The sequence below is a fragment of the Dipteris shenzhenensis genome, chromosome 24 (genome assembly GCF_047967505.1).
Source record: "Dipteris shenzhenensis isolate YYH24624 ecotype China chromosome 24, Dip_SZ_1.0, whole genome shotgun sequence".
Classification (NCBI taxonomy): Eukaryota; Viridiplantae; Streptophyta; class Polypodiopsida; order Gleicheniales; family Dipteridaceae; genus Dipteris; species Dipteris shenzhenensis.
The window spans coordinates 22,300,185-22,325,874 of NC_141619.1; the positions used below are offsets into that span (position 1 = coordinate 22,300,185).

Genomic DNA, 25,690 nt, shown 5'->3' on the forward strand with positions numbered 1-25,690 from the left:
TTCTGCCAACCGGTTGTTTCGCTAACCCCAAACCAGAATTACATCTAACTCAACCAAAAGCTAGCTAAAAGAAACCCTAACTCACTAATTTCACGTAACCTAAATGACTAACCAGTGACCACAACCAAAAAAATGTAAATGAAATTAATTTAAAAACTCTAAATGAAATTAATTTAAAAACTCTAAATGAAATAAACTTAAAAATTAACTACAAATTCAAACTAAAACCTACAAAAAATAAACTAACATAAACACCAAAAATGAAAATAAAAACAAATAGTTATCTAAAATTTATAATTACCAAAAAAAATAAAGAACATCCAAAAAATTAAAAAAAATCAAAACGACACTTGAACACAACACTTGAACAAAAAAAAACTTTTATTAAAATTTGGAATAACAAGTAGTTCTAAAAATATATACAACATCCATTACGACTCCCAAATTCTTTATAAAATATTTACATCATCCATGATTATTAAAGTCACATGGATATACCAAAAAACCAAAATACTTCCAGTTTTCCAACACGGTAATCTCCAATAGACATCACATCTTCTTTCCAGCCCCATAGACAAAATTTATAACGCAATTTTTAAAATATTGGTTGCTCCAACAAACAAGATCCCATCACCACGTTGCAAGTCTCCATCAACAAAGCTCTTGCACCTTCAGGCCAACTCTCCTCTATGAACCTGAGATCAAAAGATTCTGAACTATGAAACAGCTCAAACACTTTTGCCAGGTCTTCATCGCTACAAATAGAAACATCAAGGTACCAAACCCCAACTCCTACACCAGGTTCCACACCGATTGAACCATCCACAATACTAACACCTGCAAATTTCTCTTGGAACACTAGAATTATTCCCAACACAAGCAACAATTGTATTTTCTGTAATAGTAGAATCCTCATGAGCAAAAGATCCCCCGCAATCCTCCACACCAACAAGTTTACCAGCACTAGAACCATCTGAGAGATGTCAACAACAAAAGCAGAATGGAAGAAGGTGAGAGAGAGAGGGAGAGCCAGAAGAGAGAGTCACACAAGTTTGGGTGGGTGCAGAACCCTAATCTTCTATGTCATCCATATATATATGTGTTTGAGTATTATACCGGGGTAAACCTTCCGGCTGTACCATATAAATTTCCTCATGCAATTCCCATGCGATTCCCCATGCAATTTCCTCATGCAATTCCCCATGCAAGAAGGTTGTGTTGACATCCATCTGCATAAGCTCCATATCGTCTATTGCCATAAGTCCAAGAACACATCTAAGTGTGGTCATCTTCACAATTGGAGAGAATATCTCCTCAAAGTCCACACCCTTCTCTTGCTTGAACCCTTGAGCAACCAAACGGGCCTTGTACTTAGGCACATCATCACCTATGACCTTCACGAATGTTGTTGGATTGAACTAGCTTATTGGATATTTTAGCTTGTCCAGATTGAATGGACTCTCTAATTTGATTATACGAATTAAAAACCTAAAATGGATTCAATTTGTTACTTATCCTACTAAATCCTTAGGTACTATGTATGTTTGAATTTGTGCTAGCCCCTCCTTACACCTCTATTTGATCTAGCACTTCCCGGAGCATGATGGTTTTAGCCACCCCTTGAGTTGTTGCTAGATTCAAATACTATGGGCTATTGTGGGTACTATTGAACTATTGATCCTCGTTGGATTGTTTTGCTATGAGTTCTAATCCTTCTGCTACTACTGGCATATGATTTTCCTGATCCTCGAGTTCTTTTGTCCAGTCCCTCTGAGTTGAAGTGGGTCATACTGTGGTTCATGGTTGGTTTGCCACCACTTAGCCAATGCTGTAGTTATAGTTACAAAGAATAGATCATGATGCAACCATTCCTCTATCAGAGCCATACCAACATCATCCTGAGATGCCGTTGGAATGTTTTCGTCCACCCCTGAGGGTTCTTTAGCATTTACTGCTACTAGTTCGACATTACAAAAAATTTGGACTAAAAAACGGCCCTGTAAGGGAGCCCTTAGGTTGGTGACATGGAAGAATAAGGTAAATAAACCAATAGAATATTGGCTGGTGGAGGGCAATACAATATTGGAAGTGACCTAACTTCTACCACTGATCTTGAATATAGCATTTCTAACATCTTCTTGTAAGCACCCTTTTATTGTAATTGGGAGGATGAACTATCAAAGCAACAAAGAAGTCATGTCAATAATATAACATAATTATAATTACACTAACGCATCACGATTATCGGTACACTAATCTTATAGCTTAGAATATCTATAACACCTTGTGCCAATCATGGGATTTGAGCCCATTAAGCTTATTGTCCTTTGAAAATACTCCTTTCAAGCAACGCATGTACCCTGTGGGTGTTTGAAAAGAGGCAATGTCTGCCTTGACCGCTGCCTCCTCTCTCGTGGAGAAGATCCATGTTGCTTTTGGGAGGATAACTTTCCCCGAAGCATGCACTTGGGGCCACAAACGAGACATCCTAATCATAGCACACAAGTCTTCTCGCACTCCTCTCAAGTCTTTGGAACCAACAAAGTGTGCCAAAATAGTAGCCCCCACATTTTTGAAGATATGCATGGGATCCAAGAGATGATTGATTTGTAACTGACCCCAATAAGGAAGCTCGTAAAAGATCGATAGCCTCTTCATATCACAAGGAGGTTCCTCTCCATTCACCCTTCAAGCCTAAATCTAGTCACTTGCCTTCAAATATGGTGGTGGTGGATCAAGCTGACCTCCATGCACGAGATGCTCTAGCGGAAGGTATTTGTTAGATATCAATGCTCCACTCTCATGTAACTACGTGGGAACCAGCTAACTCTACTTGTAAGCCAACCATATGAGGAGAAGGCATTTGAGTAGCTTGGTTATTCGATAGGTCCTGATTTGGACACCAGATGGGGGCCATGTGTGGCCTGACGGCTGGATAGCTTCAGATAGAGTTGGCACACTGTCAACTAGGCTACATGCAAGTGCAAGAAGGCATCCCTTGACTGACCGCACTGAGGGTAGACAGAGCATTTCTCAGGGCAGCCCACTCTCGGGTTGCAGGGCCTGTTTGGAGCCTCAGATGATCCCAGATGGCTGTGGGCCGAACGGACACCGTAGGTTAGTTGCTCTATTTTGTGCACCGGTTCTATCATATGGTCAGTCGCCTATTTTAAGATCGACTCCCAATCGACCATTTTGGGCGAACTAGGTCGGCCACCCAATTGAGCCTGACTGGTGGCTATATAAGAGCAAGCCCATGAAGCCCATTTCATCACTGGCTACAGCAACCTTGATTACTTTGCATTCAGCCTCCATCTTCTACTGTTTCCAGCATGCCATCGAAGCTTCTTTCACAGGAGCGCACGGCTGGGAGGCAGCGCCATCTATTGTATCAGTTCTACAGTAATCAAATTTTTGATTCTCCATACTATCTTGTTTTCTCCCTTGCGTACGAGATCCTGTTATCTGTTGAGCACAGAAGTTGTATTATATTTTCTTACATGGTATCAGAGCCTGGACTCTAGTAAGAAGATTTGGTAGTGTGTTTCTGTTTGCGAGCAGATTGTGAGAGATGGCCTAGCCCGCAAGACTGTGAATCCCACCGTTCAGCAAAAGAGAAAAGTTGGATGGCTCTAACTATCCTCTCTGGAAGTTCAAGATGAAAACCATCCTAAGTGCATATGAGCTTTGGGACATTGCTACTGGGGTGGACGTGAGGCCGGTTCCGAGACCGGATCCAGCCAATGCAGGACAACAGATAGTACCAACTACGGATGAGATTCTTGCGTGGACAAGAAGAAATGCAGATGCATTGTGTTCTATTGTCTACAGTGTTAGTGATTCCGTCATGGTGTTAAGTCAACATGTCACCATAGCGAAGGAGGCATGGACGGTCTTGAAAAATCAGTACGAGACCACGAATCATACGCGGATTCAGAATCTGGAGACTCAACTCGTGAATGAGAAATTGTCTGAGTCTGAAGTGGCAGAGAAGTTCATCACTAGGGTGAAGAATCTGTGCAATCAGATGACTGCAATTGGCATCAACATCACCAGCGAGAATCTAGCACGAAGGTGCATACCGATTCTCCCACTAAAGTACGATGGTCTTGTTACGGCACTGAATACGCAGAACAAAAATCTGCCCCTCAACTTTGAGGATTTCAGCGTGATGCTTCTGGAGGAGGAGATGCGTCAAAAGACGAGGACTGGAGAAGATTCAGCTTTCTGGACTGGATCAAAGAAAGGTAAGGGTAAGGACTCTAGAACCCATCTTCTTCTGATGATAAAAAGAGAGAGAAGAAGATCAAGTGCTTCTATTGCAACAAGGCAGGGCACAAGCAGAATGAGTGCCGCAAGAAGATTGCAGATGAGAAGAACGGAGTGAAGAAAGAGTCCAGCAATAGCACGCAGATAGTACCAATAGAGCTGTTCATCACAATTGAGGAGATTTGCATGGAGGCAGTTCATGTACCTACGGATGAACCTTGGATCATTGACAGTGGTGCATCGTGCCACATGACTAGCCAGAAGGATTGGTACACCTCTCTACAGTCGGTAGGAAATGACATCATGGTAGCAGTTGGCAATGATGCAAAATGTCCAGCAAAAGGAAAAGGTATGATTGCTCTCAAGTTAGATGGAGTTATAAAACAATTGTCTGATGTTCTTTATGTGCCAGATATCAAAAGGAACTTGTCCGTTTCTACGATCATGGATCAGGACCTCAAAGTTCAATTCGATAAGAATGGTGCATAGATCCTGGATCTTCAAGGGAAGGTCGTTGGTAAAGGTACATGGCGCAACAACATTTATGAACTCTCAGCTTTTAGTGCTCGAGCAGATGTGAAGAACACTAAGCTGTGGCATGAGAGGTTTGGTCATCTAAACCTTAGTTCTTTGAAGGAGATGCATAAAAGTGGAATGATTGTAGACCTACCAGAAATTTCAGATCTGCCCAATGTATGTGAAGCTTGCATGATGGGCAAGCAGCATCGGCAGCCCTTTCCTAAAGAGGCCAGCAGGGCAAAGGCTCCTCTAGAGCTCGTTCACACGGACCTCTACGAAAAGATGGAGATGGAAGCTTTGGGTGGTTCCTTCTACCTAATGACGCTGATCGATGACTATAGTAGAAGGATATGGATATACTTCCTGAAGACGAAAGACGAGGCTTTCAGTAGGTTCAAGGAATGGCATGTAATGGTCGAGAAAGAATCGGGGAGGAAGGTGAAGAAGCTGAGATCAGACAGAGGTGGAGAGTTCACATTGACTGAATTCAAAAGTTACTGCAAAAGTCATGGAATCAAGAGGCAGAAACCCCCGCCACATACATCATAGCAAAATGGAGTAGCAGAACGCAAGATGCGCATCATCTATGAAATGGGCCAGAGTATGATGAAATGGAAAGATTTGCCAAAGACTTTCTGGGCTGAAGCATGTAACACTGCAGTTTACATCCTCAATCGTAGCTACACGAAGGCTATGAAAGGGATGACTCCACTACAAGCTTTCTCTGGTAAGAAACCTTCAACTGCACATTTCAGAGTTTTTGGATGTGATTGTTTTGTGCATGTCCCTGATGCTACCAAGACCAAATGGGAACCGAAGAGCCGGAAGTGTATTTTCTTAGGCTACAGTGAAGAGGCGAAGGGTTATCGTCTCTATAACCCTGTTACCAAGAAGATAATTGTAAGTCACGATGTGGTCTTCTCAGAACAACCGCTTCAATTGGAGGAGGATGCTTCCTTCCCACACAACCAAGACTAGGATATCCATCTAGTACTACCACCAACAGCAGACCGAACTCCGCCAACGGTGCTTGGGAGGATTCAAGACAAAGAAGATGAAGAAGAGCCTGCAGAACCACAACGGCAACGGCCATTCTCGAAGTGGGTAAAGTAGGGCGGTCTAGACACTCTAGATGTTCTTTTCAAGGGCATTTCAGCTTGCTATCCCACTTGCATATCAGCCACATTTGGCTCATCATTGCCACCAATAGATGATCTATCATCTGCCCTTGATTGTGTACCTGTGGGAGTACCTGGTGGCACAATTTCTTGCACATTCGGTGCATGGACAGCTTGCTGTCTATCAACATATGCAAGTGGATTCACATCCTAGAAAGTGATTCTCCTCATTTTCACATCCCTCATGGGTGTCTTATGCATCTTCTTCTCATTGAAGACCACATCATGGCTTCGTCTGATTTTCTTTGCTTCTGGATCCCAGAGATGATAGCCCATCTCTCCACTTTCACCATAACCCAGAAAGATGTATTTCCTAGACTTAGGATCTAGCTTCTTCTGAAGCTCTTTTGGCACATGTGCATATGCCTCACACCCAAATATACGTAAATGAGAGTAAGAGGCGTTCTTGCCACTCCATGCCTCTTCAGGAATACCACCATCCAAACTCTTGCTAGGTGATCAATTGATCACATGCACTGCAGTCTTCATTGCCTCAGTCCAAAAACCACCATAAAGACTTGCATTGGAAAGCATACATTGCAACCTTTCCTGAATGGCGCGGTTCATCTGTTCTCTGCAACTGGATTCTGCTCTAGAGTACGAGGGGACGTGTATCACAGAGATGCTGAAGGTTATGAGAGATATACTCTCCACCATTATCAGTCTATAGGCATTTCAGCGTTCTACCTAACTGATTTTCAACCAAAGCCAACCATTTTTGAAATACCTGGAACAGGTCACTTTTTCGAGCTATAGCATAAGCCCAAACTTGCCTAGTTGCATCATCAATGAATGTCACATAGTATTCAGCCCCACCTAATGACCCTATAGGCATGGGACCACATACGTCTGAATGCACTAGATCAAGCTTTTCAAGCTCTTTCTTTCCCCTTCTTTTATGGGCTGATTTAGTCTGCTTTCCATAGAGACAGTGCTCACAAAATTTAAAATTAGAAAAACTCAAATGCGATACATAACCCAAATGGCATAAGAGTTTCATTTCATTCTGGCTCATGTGCCCCAACCGGCAATGCCATAAAGAAGTACTTGGCTGCTCAGTTATTGCAACAACATGATCAGATGAGGATATAAGACACCCCTGATACATGTAAGGGGTACAATGTCCCACACTTGGCAATCCTGGCCAAACCATAGAGCCCTTCTAAATTTTCCAACTCTGAAAGCCAAACATGGTATGTAAACCAGCATCATCTAGTTGACTCGCTGAAATAAGACTCTTGGTCAGCTTAGGCACATGTATCACATTTTTCAAAACAAATGCAGATCCATTTGCAAAAGAAAATTTTATGTCACCTGCTCCCACTATGTCACATGCATAGTTATTTCCAAGATGCACACAACTTGTCTTTCTACTATCATAAGTGGAGAACCATTCCCTATGGGGAGTAACGTGGAATGAAGCACCAAAATCCAAAATCCAATCCTGGATATATGCATCATCTGAAGTGATAAGCAAGTCTGCAGGTAGACTAGACATGAAGAGAATGTCATTGTCACTATCATCAGTGTGACTGCATTAATTTCCTCGATCTTCATCTTTCCTTTGTCCTCCCTTGGACTCTCTTCCTTCTTATTGCACCCCAATTTGCATTCTTTTTCTTATCCTTTTGCTCTCGTTTCAGCTTGTAGCAATCCTTTTTCATGTGGCCCTTCTTGCCACAGTGGTAACACTCAATGTTCCGTGCCCTGGATTTGCTACAAGACTTCCCTCTTTCTTGGGACTTCCCCTTGAACTGTGATCTACCCCTTTGCACATTTAAGGCTGCATCCTACTTGTTGCCATCCATAGACTTCCGTCTAATCTCCTCGGCCAACAAGCTACCCACTCCATCATAAAACTTCAGTACTCCACCAGGTGTAGAGTTATTGACAGCTATACGGAAGGTATCCCATGAGGATGGCAATGAACATAAAAGGAATATTGCCTTAGTCTCTGCATCAAAATTCATTTTCTGAGCCTAAAGCTGGCTGAAAATAATATTTAATTCATTCATGTGAGAACCAATGGAGACCCCTTCCTTCATCTGCAGCTCAAACAACCTCTTCATGAGATAAACTTTATTAGAGGCAGTTTCCTTCTCATAAGTGGCACATGATTTCTTCTGCAAATCTTCCGTAGTCTGCTCATTTACTACTGTGAAATAAACTGACTAAATAAACTGACTCTGCAAGATGAAGTTTAATAGTAGACTTTGCTAATGCATCCAACTCATTCTAATCATCCTTAGACATATCTACAGGCTTAGCTTCAATCATTGCCAAGGGTTTAATCTGCTTCTTTTGAATAAGCACATCCCTTATCTACTCTTTCCACAAAGAAAAGTTTGTCCCATCAGAACTTTTAATGCTGAAAAACTCCTTTTCAAATATGGAAGAGGATGCCATGATGTAAATGAAACAAAATCCCAAATGCTAGTACCTGCAAGAGAGAAATCACACCAAATACTAGGTGCACCCGATATGTCTGCCTTAATGAAGGATAGTGTCACCAAATCTCAAGGCTCAAAGAATCAAAAAATGCATCTGACTCATGTGCATATACTATGCATCCATATGAGAAAATTTGGCCCAAAAGAAAATGTCAACCCATAATGACAAATCAATGGCAAATATAATGCCAATAAGAGCCAAATGCCTCAAGCATAAACACCGTCCATGGGCATAAGCATCAATAATGTCTCAACCAAGAGATCATAGAACAATCTATGCATCCACTGCAATATGTCAAAGCTGTCCCTCAATATAAAATAGCATCTGTGTGCTAAACGTCCATCAATAAAGCATCCCACAAGGCAATCTGGGCCTATCAGTGCATCCAACAAGGATCGCAATGCATCCAAATGGCCTGTAAAGCATCCACTGCAACCCAATGGAAACCACAAATGAGCGCACACGGCTGAGACTGCAACTAGAGTGATCTGCATAAGGTAAATCCAAAAAATCACAGCCCCACAGCAATGACCGCTAGTGAAAATAGAACCTAGGATGTCTCAAAACTACATAATCAAACTCAATAAGACAATCTGCAAATATCTCTCTTCTGCCACAACTCCAAAATCTCATCCAAGAATGGAGTAAGAGCAAGTCAACCCTTGCATTTACTTGCAAAAATGAACCTTAGAAAACTTAACCTTAGCCAAAATGCCACATGGCAATCAATGAGAAGGTCTTGGAAACTTTGAGAAATTTCCTTTAAAGAGACGACGGAAAAACACAGAGAATTACAACTCCCTCGATTCTTCACGGAATAGCAACAAGTAGCTTTGTAGGCATATGTTTCAGGCAGTCCCGGATCCAACAGGACAGACAACTCTACAAATGGAGGCCTAGATGTTGAGTTTCCACTCACACAGGAAATGATGGAATGAAGATGTTGGAGTAGACAGAACTTCACTATAGCTTTAGAACTTCACGGAATTGGAAGTAGCTTCGTAGGTAGAAGTTTTGGATTGCTCTGAATCCACTGGGAGTGTCTAAACTGCAAATGGTGGCCTGGATATGGAGATCCAACACGAAATCTGTGCAAGAAATTGAATTTCGTCACTTTTTGTAGGAGCTGTAACTTTTCACTGAAAACTCGGATGATAAAGATGTTAAAGCAAAAAATGAAGTACTCAAAGTCTTCTACAACTTTGCTTTAGATCTCAGGGTGAGATTCAGCTTCTAGAGAAAGATATCTTCATCACAAGACTCTCAGGTCCTTTTTTTTTTTTTTTAAAGACTCTCAGGTCTAAAATAGACTATCTTTTTGCCTCCAAAACCACCTTCTGACTTGCAAAAAAACCACTCAGAGAACTTTCCAAAGGCTTCTACAAGGTATCTGCACATTAGGATGCAGGTAAAGACACCCAATGAAGCTTCTCCTTTCTCCCACAGAGCTGTAGTAGCAAACTTCGGGCTCTAGGCTCACACCCGGGCTCAGCTAGAACACATGCGCTCTGATACCAGTTGAGAGATCTCAACAATGGAAGCAGAATAGAGGAAGGTGAGAGAGAGGGGGATAGCCAGAAGAGAGAGCCGCAGAAGTTTTGGTGGGTGCACAACACCCTAATCTTCTATGTCATCCATATATATCTGTGTTTGAGCATTGTACATAACTGGGGTTAAGGTACAGTGGCCTTTAACCCCCACACCATCCCCAACACAAACACCCCTAGAATCCTCTGGACACAGTAACCCCTTTGGCAGCACCACAAGCACTTGCGATAGCAAATTGAGACCTCTTTTCCACAACAACACCCTTTCCATCACCAAAATTACTACCAGATTCAAACTTCTAAACAGAAGGAGTATTATTAGGATGAACACTCAAAGCACCAAGATTAAGACTGCCAAATGCAGACAAAACAGGAACATGCAAAGCTCCATCAATCCCTGCTACAACGCCACATGCATCTCCTTTATGCTCCACCAAAGCACACTGAAGCAATCCGTGAAGCAAAAAAAACAATTAATCAAACAAAAAGCATCACAAAAAGAAAATGAAATCTACTCATAGTTTCTCCAAAATCCCCTCCCTCGCTAGAAATAGGACGAGCACCATCCACTCTGCTAGCGTATTTCCCAATCTTCTTCTCACTATATTCTCTTAACTTTCCAAAACTATTATAAGGATTCAACAATACATCAAAGACAGCTTGAACTTGGCAATCAACACTTCGATCATAACCTAAATGCACCAACCGTCTTATGCCCAGTTAACAACATTGCTACATCGATAGGCACATTACAAATTAGCATCATCCTACTCACTGCCGTGCTCCCCAAGGGGTCCCAAGCTACAATTCGACACATTGGAAACCTCCAAACCACAAGTCCTCAACATATCACACACAATCAACCCCAAGGTCTTCCTCCCCACACATTGAACGACCCCTACTACAACCTTGCCTCACTAATCGATTCATTGCAGCTATCAAAGACCTCTGGTTTGACCAAAAATAGAGTTCACACAAATATTGAAAGGCACCTCAACCACACCAGACAGAGACCAATATGGACCACCTGCTCCTTACTAAGGATTCTTGCAAAGCATCGATACATCTTCATCAGACTCTCTTCCAGATAAAGCTTACCATTCAACTTCACCACCTGAAGGAAAACAAATCCAACTTTTCAATTGGTGTCGAGCAATCCATACCTCAACTCTTCCTCCACTCATCAAACCTCGTGCGAGCCTATTCATACTCCGATTCTCACCACCCCTAGTGCGGGTCTTTCGTTTCGAGCATATGTACAAACATCCAAACCTGAAGCCATGATTGAAATACGACAAGACAAGAAGGACTGTACGGAGAAGTATAGAGACAACAAGCAAGATGCAGGACTGTACGGAGAAGTATAGAAGCAAAACACAGGACTGCACGGAAAAGATGCAGGACTGTACGGAGAAGTACACAGAAGGACTGTACGGAGCTGCATACGGTCTTCCTGAAATCTGTACGGAGATGCAGATGGTCTTCCTGAAATCTGTACGGAGAAGTACACAACAGACGGGACTGTATGGAGATGCAGACGGGGCTGTACGGACGTACGGAACGTGTTCCTGAAAAACTGTACGGCGATGCACACGGGTACGGAACTGCGTTCAGAGCTGCGCGGAGGTACGTCAGACCTAGCCTATCTGTTTGTATAGGCGTACGAACACTCTACGGCAGCCGTACAGGTGTACGGACAGAAAGGGAGGCTGTACGGAGACCTTGACACACACACACACACACACACACACACACACACACACACACACACACACACATTCTTTGAAAACACAATACTTGAGCATCAATGTATACAAAGGCCTCCGTACCGAGCTTTTAGCAGCACTTTGGAGGTGAAGGGCAGACTGAGCCGTGACGAAGGCTAGCACTAAAGGAGAAGACTCATCAAAAAGTAGCCCTACATTCTCTTCATTCAAGCTATGACTGCTTGTGAAGGTTATAGTATTTCATTTTTGGTCTCTCCTAATCAAGCATTCCTAAGCAAAAGATGCTTAGAAGAAAGCAAGAGATAGAGCCAATGTCCTTTTCCTTTTTTGCATGGGATGAGCGAGTTTTCAATGAGCCCAAAATGGATGGCCAGCTTCTCATCAGGAGCCCCCCTTTCTTGTGATGTATTGCAAGCAACAAACTCATGCACTGCATTATTAACCTTCATACGAGTGCGAGCTTGCACCTTTTCCACAATGTTGCACAATCATAGGTTAAAATGGGTAGATTAAAGGTTGTGCCAGCATGACTGTTAGTGCAAACATAAAGGTTGTAGGTGATACGGTTTAGTGTCCTTTTTCTTTTTTGCATGGGGCAAAATGAGCCCAAAGTGGATGGCCAGCTTCTCATTCTGGAGCCACATTTTCTACTCAATCTCTGCAACTCGGTAGGTATGTATGTGATGTGTTGCTAGCAACGAATTCCTGCACGGCATTATTGACCTCCATATAACTGCAAGCTGGTAGCTTTTTCACTAAATTGCCGTGCTCAGTTTCACTACATCGTCCACCTTACCTATGTTAGCATGGATGTTTGCTAGCAATATATATGGAGAAGCATTCCTTGGATCTGACTCAAAAAGAAAATTGGCTGCACGCAGAGCCCGGTCCACATCACTGTGAATTCTGCATGATGAAAGTAAACTCAACCATGCTGAGCTGACATGCTCAAATGGCATGGTGATGATCAAGTCCTCTGCCTCTTCCAAAAGTCCCCAGCGCCCAAGAAGATCAATCATGCACACGTAATGCTCCACCGAGGGTGTTATGCCATGGTCTCTATCCATAGAGGCAAAGTATCTCCTCCCATCTTCAACCAAACCTGTATGGCTGCATGCACTGAGAATGCAAATGAAGGTGATCTTGTTTGGCTTCATGTCTTCAGCCTGCATCTGATCAAACAGTTGTTGGGCTTCCTTGCCAAGCCCATTATGGCCACATGCTGCGATCATGGCATTCCAGGAGACCACATCCCGCAGTGCCATCTCTGCAAACACAGCCCTCGAATCATCAAGGCTCCCACAGTTTCCATACATGTTGACAAGGGCATTTCCCATAATAACATCATATTCCCATTTGTTGCCAATTATACCAGCATGAATCTCACGACCCTGTTCTAGGTCTACTACACTTGCACATGCATCCAAAATGCAGACGAAGGTGATCTGGTCTGGCTTCATAGCTTCAGCCTGCATTTGACCAGACAGTTGTAGGGCTTCCTTGCCATGCCCATTCTGAGCATATGCTGAAATCATGGCATTCCAGGAGACCGCATTTTGGAGTGGCATCTCTGCAAACACAGCCCTCGAATCATCTAAGCTTCTGCACTTGCCATAGAAATTGAGGAGGGCTGTCCCCACAAGGATATCTGATTCCCATCTGTTGCCAACAATACTAGCATGGATCTCTCGACTCTCTTCTAGGGCTGCCAAACTGGCACATGCATCCAAAACAGAGATGAAGGTGATTTTATTTGGCCTCATGGCTGTGGCCTGCATTTGACCAAACAGTTCTAGGGCCTCCATGGTAGGCCCATTTTGGGCACACACTGTGATCATGGAATTCCAGGAGACCACATCTCGAAGTGGCATCTCCGTAAACACAACCCTTGAATCATCAAGGCTTCCACACTTGCCATACATATTGACAAGAGCATTCCCCACAACAACATCTGACTCCCATCCACTGCCAACAATAGTTGCATGGATGTCCAGACCCTCTTCAAGGGCTAATACACTGGCGCACACGTCCAAAACACAAGTTAAGGTAATCTTGTCTGGCTTGATGCCTTCAGCCTGCATTTGACCGAACAGTTGAAAAGCATCCTTACCAGGCATGTTCTCGGCACATGCTGCTATCATGGCACTCCAGGAGACCACATTCTGCAGAGGCATGTCTGCAAACACAGCCCTGGAATCATCTAGGCTCCTGCACTTGCCATACATATTGACGAGGGCTGTCCCCACAACCACATCTGACTCCCATCCCTTCTCAATAACAATAGAATGGATCTCTCGACCCTCTTCCAGAGCTACCCCACTGGCACACGCATCCAAAAGGGTGAAGAACGTGATCTTGTCTGGCTTGAGGCCTTCGGCCTGCATTTGACCGAACACTTGTAGGGCATCCTTGCATTGCCCGTTCTGTGCACAAGCAGCGATCATGGCACTCACGGAGACCACATCGTGCAGTGGTAACTCTCCGAACACAGACCGTGAATCATCAAGTCTCCCACAGTTGCCATACATACTAAGTAGGGCTGTCCCCGCTACAATATCCGACTCCCATCCATTTTCAACAATGGAAAAATGTATCTCTCGACCCTCTTCTAGGACTGCCACGCTGGCACATGCACCCAAAACGCTGATGAAGGTGACCTTAGTTGGTTGGATGCCTTCCGCCAGCAATTGACCAAAGAGGTGTAGAGCGTCCGTGTTATGCCCGTTATACACACACGCAGCGATCATAATATTCCAAGAGTATATATTACGATCGACGATGCAGTCAAAAACAAGACGTGCATGCTCCAGGCTTCCGCAATTCCCATACATTTGGACGAGAAGGTTACTGAGAAATCTATTGCCAGCATATCCACCCCTTGTCATGTATTTATGCACAAGTTCACCCTCAGCGAGGGCCTTGGCTCTGATGCAGCGTCTCAAGAGCGAGGCATAGGTAGAAGCATCTGTCTCTGGACCGAGCTGAAGGAGGATCTCCCGATTCAAGCTTTGAGGACAGCAGTCTTCATTTCTGGCAAGGTTAATATGTGAATGACGAGCCTTATTGGGTTCTAGATCTGTTAGTGTCTCTTCTGCGAGCTTGGCCAGTTGGGCACCGTGTAGCTTCGTGGCGAACCACCTGAGATAGGGGATGGGCGACGATCCCAGGATGTTGCCCTTGTGCTTACCAAAATCTAATGCTGTAACTGTAGCCAGCGAACTATGACGAAAATTCGAACATACTAGCCTGTGTGCTTGCCTTCCGTCCACGGATTTCGACACAATTGCGAGATGAGGCATGCTCCATTCTGATGATGCAGGAGGAGGAGAAACCCAACACAAGAATTGCGCCATAGAATGGCAGTGATGAGAGCCAACTTCAAGTAGTGCGGGGAGGGGATTCCGGGCTGGAAAGTGCGGCCGCGAGCTGGATTCCGGGCTGGAAAGGGCGGCCGTCAAGGCTCGCCGGAAGGTGCCACTTAGATTTCGCGGCGCCAGGATTGTGTTTTGTGGTCGCCGGAATATGATGGTCATTTTTTGACTTTTAAAGTAACTAGATATGACGGTGGAGATTGCTCTCCACCGGTCCACGACCTTGACGAGAGCCAAGTGGGCTGGAAAGGGCGACCTCGAGCTGGATTCCGGGCCCAGAATCCCCCACCTCGGTTCATTCCGTCGCTTGGAGGGTCGACGCGAGGGGCTCCTTTACGCGACATGTGGTGGCGGCTAACCTAGAGTTATTGTTTGATTTATCTGGGTGTGTGTGGGTCCACGTGTCTGGGTATTTTGCATGATTGCATGCGGGTATTTGCACAGTTTGGAGGTCGTGGGGGTGGTGTTGTTTGAGAGGCTCTGAGAAGGTATAGCATTGCGATGGCTCTACATCATGTTCTTTCGAAGGTAGCTGGTCCGATGGCTCTGCTGCTCACGTCTCTGCTTACTATTGCGATGTTCTTGCGTCGTGTTGGCGTGCCGTGTCATAATCGTTGAGATGACTTGCTTTGATCTTGGCGTCCATGGAGGTGTTGTTGATGAAACAATTTCTGTCACGGAAGATTTTGGAGGTTCTGGTGCTTGCATGGATGTTGATAGCGTTGGTGTTCGTGGTTCTCATGTCTGTGTTGATCTGGGTGAAGCTACTACTAAATCTATTCCTTTTCTGGAGCTTGATCCCGATGTTGTGGATGTGGTTGATAAGGGAGGTGAAAATAGGAGTCTATTGAAGGTTGAGTGGGCGAGGCGTAAATTTGAGAGTGGAGGAGGTCGAGGGGGATGGATTGCACGGTTCCTAATGAGAAGATTGATCTTCAAGAGCTGAACGACTTGCTTTAGGTGTTCTTTTTACAAGTGATCAAGTTGAACGGGAAGATGTATCCTTCAGAGTCGTTGATGAATATGTATAGGTACTTTGGTCGGATCATCCGCAAGGAGCAAGAGGTGCGTGTAGCAGCTTTGGGTGTGACTGAGGTTCCCTTCAACATTTCTGTCAATCCTATATTTCGTGGAAGCCAAAAAGTGCTTGTAGCTGCGATGGCCCAGTCTGTGAAGCTTGCTAGATGTTCACGTTCGAAATCCAATGTTATTGAATTGGAGCAGGAACGATGTATCATGCAGGATGTGGACTTCAGTGTTATATCTCCTCGGGGACTTCAGAGGCGCTTTGCGTCGTTTTTGCATCTGTGGAAGTTCGGAACTATACAGGCTTCAACGGCGTGATTTTTTGCTTTGGTCGTGATTCTGTGGGAGAGTATGTTGTAGTAAGTTTCCTGCTTTGCATGTATTGGATTTTGTGGATTTTTGGTTTTTCTATGTGTTTCTGCTTGATGTCTTTGTTTGCAGGTATAATGAGCGTCTTTCGAAGAATTACTAGGTCGATTTGTTGCATTACAAGGATGAAGATTTCCTGAAGGTTCGTGAAGGTGATGTTGTGATGACATATTGCCAGCTGGAGAAGCAGATGCCTTCGATTTCTAAAGAGTCTCAGCGTTGTGGATTCTAATGTTTTAGATGGAAGTGTTGGCCAAGCTCCTGCTGGAGAGCATATTTCGTCGGTGAATGCTGTTATGAATGAAGGTGTTCTGAAACGTGCTGTTGTGGAGGATTCTTGTGCACAGGTTGATTCTAATGCTGGTACAGGTGTTGGTGTGCGCTCCCTGCTGCGACATCAGAGGGACTGGCAAAGGTTATGGAGGTTTTTGAGAGTTCGGAGGGAAGTGATTTGAAATTCATTGCAAATAATTGGCCTCAGGGTGCTCAGGCTCTATTGTTGGAGAATTGTGGACTTTATAAGGCTAGCTGTTTGGTTCAGAATACTATTTTCCACAACTGTGTGGTGAATTTTGTTGGCTATGGAGGATTTTCACAGAAGAAGGAATGACTTGGGATTTTAGATAGAGTTGATGTTTTTGTTTTGATATTGTTGGAAACATTATATGCTATGGACTTGACAAGCATTACATGCTATGGATATGGTTTGGATTTCAGAAGCATTAGATGTTGGATCGATGTTTATGTTCATTGTTGCATATATTTTTTAGGGAAATGAAATGTGGATTTTGAATGCAATATGGATTCTGGAATTTTATGTATAATGTTTTAAGATTTTTTATGTTTAACGTGTATTTGAATGTATTTATTAATTTGAATTTTACAATTTTTGTTGTTTGGGTTAGTTTTTTTACGTTGGGTTAGTATGGTGTAGTTAGTGATTACAAAGGGTAGTTTCCCTCTAAAAATTCGTCTGCATTGGATCTCCACCGATTGTGGACCTTTATGTATAGAGGAATGGACATAGGTAGCAAGAGTCTTCTCGCAAGATTCGGCCCTTCTTGTTCAAAAAATGCTGGCCAATGGCTCACGACCATTTTCCTCACCGAAAAGGCCTCCCTCGGCTCATTTGCCCACATGGAGAGCCTTAGGGAGGAGGACTGGAAGTAACTGCAAACAATTAAGTGTGAGTAGGAGGCAAAGTGGGATGCATGGCGGGAGGGGATTGCAGTGGATTTTTATGCATGCATGTGATTTCATTTCTCCATTTGGTGTGTGGTGTTCATTCTTTCATTGCTTGTTGCTCGACTACTGTCTGTAAGGATGCTATCTGGCTTGCACTATGTTGCTTCTGTTGCGGTTTTCTTGCACGGTCGATGGTGGTAGGGGATGCTAGATAACAGTGGTGCCATCTTTTGGTGGTTCTAGCTCTTCTGGGGTTCTTGTTTGAGCGTTTTCATTGCTATTGCGATGCTTGAGATGCCTTCTTTTGCCTGCTTGGTGTCCTCAGGATGAGTCTTTTTTGGTGTTGGTTCTGTTAGGGAAGTTAGGGAAATGGAGGTTGATGGGATTGGAGGTTTTGATGCCACGTCTTTCGCTTGTCAAAGGTACGTTTGATCTTGGGGGAGTGCCTTTTTTGGATGTGGATCTTGAGATGATGTCGGAAGATACTAAGCACCGCCCTTCAGAGCCTGCATCACAAGATGATGAACTTACTATGGAAGCTCAGTACGTGTTTGACACCCTTAAGGATGACTTTCAGTAGTCACGACAAGAATGGGGCAAACCAGTTCCAGAGGTCACGTACAAATTGAAATTGCGGTCCCTCGTGAATCCTCTCAGAAAGTTATATCAAACCGCGGTTATAATTTTCTTTCCAGGAAGAATCCCAGCGGCCAGTGATGTCGCACAATGGATTAAGTCCATCCTTGGAGGATGCTTTGTAGAGGGAGTGTATTTTGCATCCAGAGGCTTTTATGAGGTGCATTTGTCAGATGCTTCATACAAGCAGAGGCTACTTGAGTTCTCTCCCCTGTTTTATGAGAAGCAGATGGTACATGCTATGCCCTGGTCCCCAAACAAGGATTATCAAAGTCTTATACGCCATCATTGTCCTGTATGGGTTGAGGTTGTTAACTTCCCCGACTATATGCGTGAAGAGTTGCCTGGCCTGGCTGCTTCTTTGGGACAGGTCATTTGTCGTCCATGCCCTATGGGAAACCGTAACAGGTTCTACATTCTTTGGGACACTGATACACCTACCCCTCCTTCTATTGCAGTGGAAGTTGAGGGAGTGCAATTAGAAAAAAAGTATTTTGAATTGAAATGGGACATGTTTGCAGCAGCTTGTTTTACCTGCCACAAGTTTGGGCATCTAGCCTCTGAATGCCCAATGGTTCTGCATCAGCCCCCTCCCAATGCCTTGCCGCCCCAGACACGGGAAAAGAATGAGAATTTGCAAGCTAAGACAGCAAATAGAAATGGAGCAAAGAATGCCAAACCAATCAATCAGGTGCTGTCACTTGCTGGAAAAGGAAAAGATAAAGAAAAAGAGAAGATGAAGGAATCTGCGGGAACTGATCAGGATGGTTTTCAACAACCTAAGAAGGTGGTTATATTGAAGCAACGCCCCTTTCAATCTTGTCAATGGGATGCTTCTTCTCCCTCACTAGGACAGGCTTCTACTTCAGCTCCTGTCCTTCAAAATTGGGTGGGGGTTTTGAAGAAAGGCATCCCCATATGTGATTCTGAAGAAGGGGCGAATGCTATGTCTTTCATGGATCATGAAGGAATGCAGCCCATGCAAGCAGAGGCTTTGCCTCTCTGATGTCTTGTTTAATCAAAAGCCTTTTTCCAGGGCCTGCATGCTACTCGAAAGAAAAACTCATGTCTAAGGGTAAGGAAGCTAGATGGCTCTTGGACGCACTCTTTCTTTGATCTCCAAGATGAATGCCAAAATTATTTCCAGAAATTGTTCTCCGCTCCTGGTTCCCCATCAAATCAAATGACTGATGCGAGGACTGAATTTCTCTAATATGTTTCTAAAATAGTGGAAATGGATGATGCTCTTACCTTGGAGAGACCTTTTACTGGCACAGAACTTGATAATGCATTGTTCCACCTCAGCAAATACAAGTCCCTTGGCTAGGATGGCCTTACGGTGGAATTTTATATTTCTTTTTGGGATGATTTGAAAGATGTCCTCTTGCAAATGATCAATGTTGCCTGGCAAGAAAATCAGTTGCCGCACTCTTGGAAGCATGGCATAGTCAAACTTGTGCCCAAAAAAATCTGTGTGACCATATGTCAGATTGGAGGCCTATTACTTTGATGCCTGTAGTTTACAAACTCCTTACCAAAATGATTGTGCATAGGCTTCACAGGATACTGGATGCGGGACTTCATCCTCATCAGTATGGATTTGTACCACGAAGACAAATCCATGACAATATTTCCAATGCCTTGACTGCAATTGAATATGCTAAGTATTCGCATCAAGATGTCCTTGTATTGCAGGTGGATATTGCTAAGGCATTTGATACTGTTCAATGGGATTTTATCTCTCAAATCATGACAAAGTTGGGCTTTGGTCCCAAGATAGCAAATGCAGTTTACTGGCTTTATTCTGTCTCTACTTCTCAGTGCATTCTTGGGAGTCATCTGTCTTGGTCATGGACATTAGGTCGATCAGTTAGACAGGGCTGCCCTCTTAGTGCTCTCTTCTATGCCAATGCAACCCATCCCCTTTTGATGTATCTTGATCATCTTACAAACACAAGACAGATGACTGGTCTCTGGGGCTGCATCTTTTTTGGCACAAGCATATGTTGATGATTCCTTCTTTATGCCACAGAATTCTCCGCGGGAAGTTCACATGCTTATGACCACTCTTTCATTGTATGCTTTCATTGTATGGTTTGGCAGCGGGATTGAATGTCAATTTTGACAAATCTAAATTACTTCCCCTAAAAGAATGTGATTGGCATTCTATTCTTTGGCTAGGTCAGGTGGTGCATTCCAAAGATGTAGTCAGGCATTTGGGATATCCCATAGGATGGCATATCACCAGGAAGCAGCAGCTTAAATGGATCTTCCAAAGACTTCAACATAAACTGGAATACTGAAAGATTTCTACTTGGCCTCTTCATGTCAGGCTCAGAATAGTGAGTCCATTGTAATGTCCTATGTCCAGTTCTATTTGCCTTTGCTGCATTGGTCCTCTAGGGATATTTCAGCCTTTATGTCTCAAGCTATGGAGATGTTATGGAGCACAAAAACTGCTGTGAAAGCATTGAGACTGATGAAGATGGAAATGGTGTGCTCTCCTAGGATGCATGGTGGACTTAATGTCCTCAATATAAGATATCATGTGCTTGCAAGGAAGGCGACTATGCTGCATACTTTTTTCCGCCAACAATAGCCATGGACTTGTATGCTAGCATCCATGTGTGTCAACATGAGGACTTGTGCTTATGGTCATTGGACTACTGATCATTGGGAGGTTCTCATTGGCAGATTTGTAGGGAATCCCTATACCTAGCTGTCCTTTCTCTACTGCTCTGATACTTGACTGGAAACAAGTACTTTCTAAGGTCAAATGGGCTCCTGATAATTACTCGGAAACAAACTCAATGAGGAAAGAAAGTATTCATTGGAGTGCCATCTTTGACATTCTGCTCGCTCTACAGAAACCTGTTCGGGCATACAACCTCATGAAATTGGGAATTAGATACATACATGATGTGGTAGATGATCAGGGATATGTCTTATCTTTTCCTCAGGCCACTGCTTCCTATGCATTGGGAATGCATCATAGGTCTATATGGAAGAAAATTGCTGATTTATTACATCCTTTTCTACCTGTTCCTCCTATGGCTGACACAAACAGGCTTACGGATTGGCAATTGCAACCCTTTGCTACGTGCACTCATCCTGTTCTTCTTCCTACCTTAACCTCCATCAAAGCCTATAGGCTTCTTCAGCCTGCTCCATGGATTCAGCAATATGCTAATTCTCTGTGGCATATAAGGAAGTCCCTCTCATGGTGGCGGAAGAATCTCAGGATGTTATGGAAGTGTAAAATGCCATTGAAACAAAGACTTTTTCTTTGGAGATGTATGACAGGTACATTGTCAGTGGGGGTCACACTTGCTAAACGTCGCATTGCACCATCCACATGTTTAAGATGTCAGGCTCCCTCAAAGACTGTTATTCATTTGCTTTGGCACTGCCCGTGTACTAAGATCCTCCTCAGGAGAATTTCATATTATCTTCAGATCCGTTTCCCGAGTCACAGATTTGGAAAACATTTCTAGCTCTTTGGCAGATTTATGAAGTCTTTGTCTCAATACTCACTATTTCTCTCTTGGGTGCGATATTGGGCTCTTTGGACAATCTGGAGTGAGCATAATTTGGCATACTTGGGTCAGCAGATTCACAAGTCATATGAATCTTTCCGAGCCTCATTACGGCAATCCTTATATGATGCCTGCCATGAGGGTGATATGGATGCTTCTTGCATAGAGCTTTTCTTTTTATGTTTCTGATCTTTGGGATACTCTCCATTTCGGAGACCTCCCATCATGTAAATTTATGATCATATAAATATATGCACTGGATATTACTAAAAAAAAGTGTGTGTCTGTTTGTCCATATGAACACACAGACTTTTTTGATATCATCAACAACTTTTGCATTTGCACTTAGAATCATTCTGGTACCAAAATTTACTTTCAGCCATATGTTTTGGCCCAAGGAGGCCAATTAACCTATGATTGTGTAACATTGTGAAAAAGGTGTCAGCTTGCACTCGTATCAAGGTTAATAATGTGGTGCATGTAATAATGTGGTGCATGAATTTGTTGCTAGTGACATATCACATCCTAAATAGGACATACCTATTGAGTTGCATAGGTTGAGTAGAAAATGTGGCTCCATAGTGACAAGTCGGCCATCTATTTTGGTCTCATTTTAAGGTTGTTATGCCCCATGGAAAAAAGAAACAAGACACTTATTTGTATCACCCACGACCTTTATATTTACATTAATAGTCGTTGTAGCACCAAATTAAATCTACCCAATTGTTTTGGCTTTGAGTGGCCACTTGACCTCTGCTTGTGCATAGGTTAATATGCTCTATATGTGTTTGGAAGTGGGGATTGTGAGTTAAAAACTTTCATTAAGCAGTACGACCAAGGCGGTCAATCCAGCAACAATCGATGGAATTTCCACGGAAGAGGAAATCATCGTGGTGGACATTCTAGTCACGGTCATTATGCAAATGAACATGGGAATATGTTTCTTGCAAATGAGGAAATGCAAAAGACTGATACAGTGTATCTAAACACTGATTGCAATTCAAAAGAGGATTTAAGCTATCAAGTCGACCAAGCAAATCAAGATTCTTGGTGCATCATCTCATATAACAAAGCATCAAGAATGGTTCACAGGGATTAAACCATTAGAAGGTCAAAAGAATGTCATCTACACAGCAGATAATACACCAAATCCAGTTCAAGGGACAAGCATTATCCTTATGAACAATTTCACTGGTACGAAAGAATTAGTGAAAGATGTACTCTATGTTCCGAAGCTCAACAAGAACCTCTTGTCAATAGGTCAAATGACGAAACACAACGACCGAGCCACCTTCGACGGAGATGAATGCACTATCAAAGACAAATCCAGAGGATTTTAGCTAGTAGGAAAAAGATTCAAGGAAGGACGCTTGTTCAGAATGCTAGCTACATTACTAGATTTGCATGCCATGTCAGCTCAACCGCAACAAATGCTACTATCCGCAAAATGGCACAAAAGATATGGACATGTCAATTTCAAGAGCTTGATAGATCTCATGAATCAGAATATGGAAATTGGGATTCCTAAGCTATAATTTCTTGGAAAAGTTTGCAAAGCATGCTGCTTTGGCAAACAAAAGCAAACCAACATCGGCAAAAGTACCTCTCGAGCACGAGGTATTCTTGATTTAATACATATAGATGTATGGGGTTATGCCCAGACCCGCAGCATCAATGGTTCACTTTACTACTTGACTTTCATTGACGACTACAGTAGATGTTGTTGGGTTTACTTTCTGAAAGAGAAATCTGCAGTCTTTTTCAGATTTCAAGAATTCAAAGCCATGGTAGAAAATCAGACAGGCAGAAAGATCAAAGTCATGAGATCAGATAGAGGCGGTGAATACATGTCTTCAACATTCATGAACTTTTGCATAAGTCATGGCATTCGAAGACAATTCAGTTGTGCAGATACTCCTCAGCAGAATGCAAGAGCTAAAAGAAAGAATGGTACTGTAGCAGACAGTGCTAGAGCAATGCTTAGTGAGAAGCATCTTCCAAATCAATTTTGGGCAGAAGCAATAGCCATTGCAAACTACTTGCTTAATCAACTTCCTACTAAACCGAGACAGGGTATGGCACCTTATGAAACATTCACTGGACACAAGCCATGCATTGGGCATCTTCGCATATTTGGTTACATAGCATATGCCCACATGACGATCATTGCGGGAAATTGGATGTGAAGTCACACAAATACATCATGGTTGGCTACAATGAAGAAATCAAAGCATACAGGTTGTATGATCCCATCAACCACAAGGTCATTATCTCTAAAGATGTAATCTTTGATGGAAAACCTCAAATACACAGGAGATAGACGCACCGATTACTCAATCATCTACAAAAAAGGTTGATGAAGAAGAGAAAGAATTGCTAGAAACACCCCGAGAAGAACCACAGCAACTTAAACAATTTACTGGGGAAAGCAGACCACCTGGTAGATTGACATATGCTTAGAAAGGTAAAGCAATTCAGGTTAAAACCACCAACTATTCTCGTATGATTACCATCATGGCTATAGAAGAGCCAGTGTACTTTGAAGATGCAGTTGACAAGCCAGAATGGCAAATTGCTATGAATGAAGAAATGGTTGTTTTGTAAAAGAATAATGCTTGGGAATTATACGACCTTCCACTAGCCATAGCAAACAAATTAGTATACAAAGTCAAGTACAATCCAGATGGAAGCATTCAAAGATACAAATCCAGACTAGATGCAAAAGGATTTGCACATCAATATGGTCAGGACTATGATGAGACTTATGCTCTAGTAGCAAAGATGGATTCCATACGGTTCTTGATATCACTAGCGACACTCAGCAGATATAATGTGTATCAGCTCGATGTCAAGAATGCATTTCTCAATGGTTACCTAGACGAGGAAGTCTACATGCTTAAAGCAAGCACCCAGAAGTTGGTACAGCAAAATCGACATGTATTTTGATGATCTAGGATACATGAAGTCCAATGTAGATCATACTCTCTACTACAAAGTTCAAGGGGAAGACATCACTGTTGCAGTTTTGTACGTAGATGATATGATTATGACCGGAAGCAAGGATAGCTTCATCAAGAAATTGAAACAAGACTTATCTGCATAGTTTGACATGAAAGATCTTGGACTTATGCACTATTGTCTTAGAATTGAGTTCTAGAGCGATTGACATAGCACCTTCATGAGACAGCTCAAATATGTTGATAGTCTCCTGAAGAAGTTTCATATGCAAGATTGCAACCACTCCCATGGAACAAAGTTTGAAACTTATTAAAGATTCAGAAAAGCCTATAGTCAATGACAAATACTACAGGTAGCTCATCGGATCTCTTATATATCAGCCAAGGAGCGTCGAGTACAGGGGGTCCCACTCCCTCACCTCCTACCCACACCCTGGGGCGCCAACTCAATATGTAATATGCTACTACCCTTGTCCAAAATCCAGGGTATGGGGGGACAAGGTCCATAAATAATATGCATGGATTTCCTTTAAAAAATTCAAACATGCAAGGGAAAAATATGAAAATTTCATGTCCCCCCTCCCACAAAATATAAGGTATATACCTTGAAAAATAGGCAAGATTTTAAAATTTGTACATATTTTTCATAATATGTGAGGCCCAAGGGGGGGGGTCTTTTGGATGGGGGGGGTAAAATAAAAAATACACTAAAATATGAAAACCTATCTCCTTTCAAATGAATGTAACTTTCAAAGCAAAGAGAATGTTGCAGACATCTTTACCAAACCACTCGGTAAAACCAACCAATAAATTGGTTGATAGATCAAATGCCAATCAGTTTGTTTCAAATTGGATCAACTAGTTTGTGGGCCATTTCATAGTCCAACCCATTGTAAAATAATCCATGAAATGTGCATGC

General features: G+C 42.9%; 1 protein-coding gene across 1 annotated transcript; it reads right to left on the reverse strand.

Moving 5' to 3' along the window:
* Positions 1 to 10,263: 10,263 nt before the first annotated feature.
* LOC147886369 (pentatricopeptide repeat-containing protein At1g03540-like) lies at positions 10,264 to 15,224 on the reverse strand. Its single transcript, XM_087395234.1, has 7 exons — positions 13,941 to 15,224; positions 13,707 to 13,853; positions 13,242 to 13,601; positions 13,064 to 13,160; positions 12,488 to 12,913; positions 11,411 to 11,610; positions 10,264 to 10,407 (listed from the first exon to the last, which is right to left on the reverse strand). The coding sequence occupies exons 1-7, from the start codon at positions 15,222 to 15,224 to the stop codon at positions 10,264 to 10,266; spliced, it is 2,658 nt and encodes an 885-aa protein (XP_087251360.1).
* Positions 15,225 to 25,690: the final 10,466 nt, after the last annotated feature.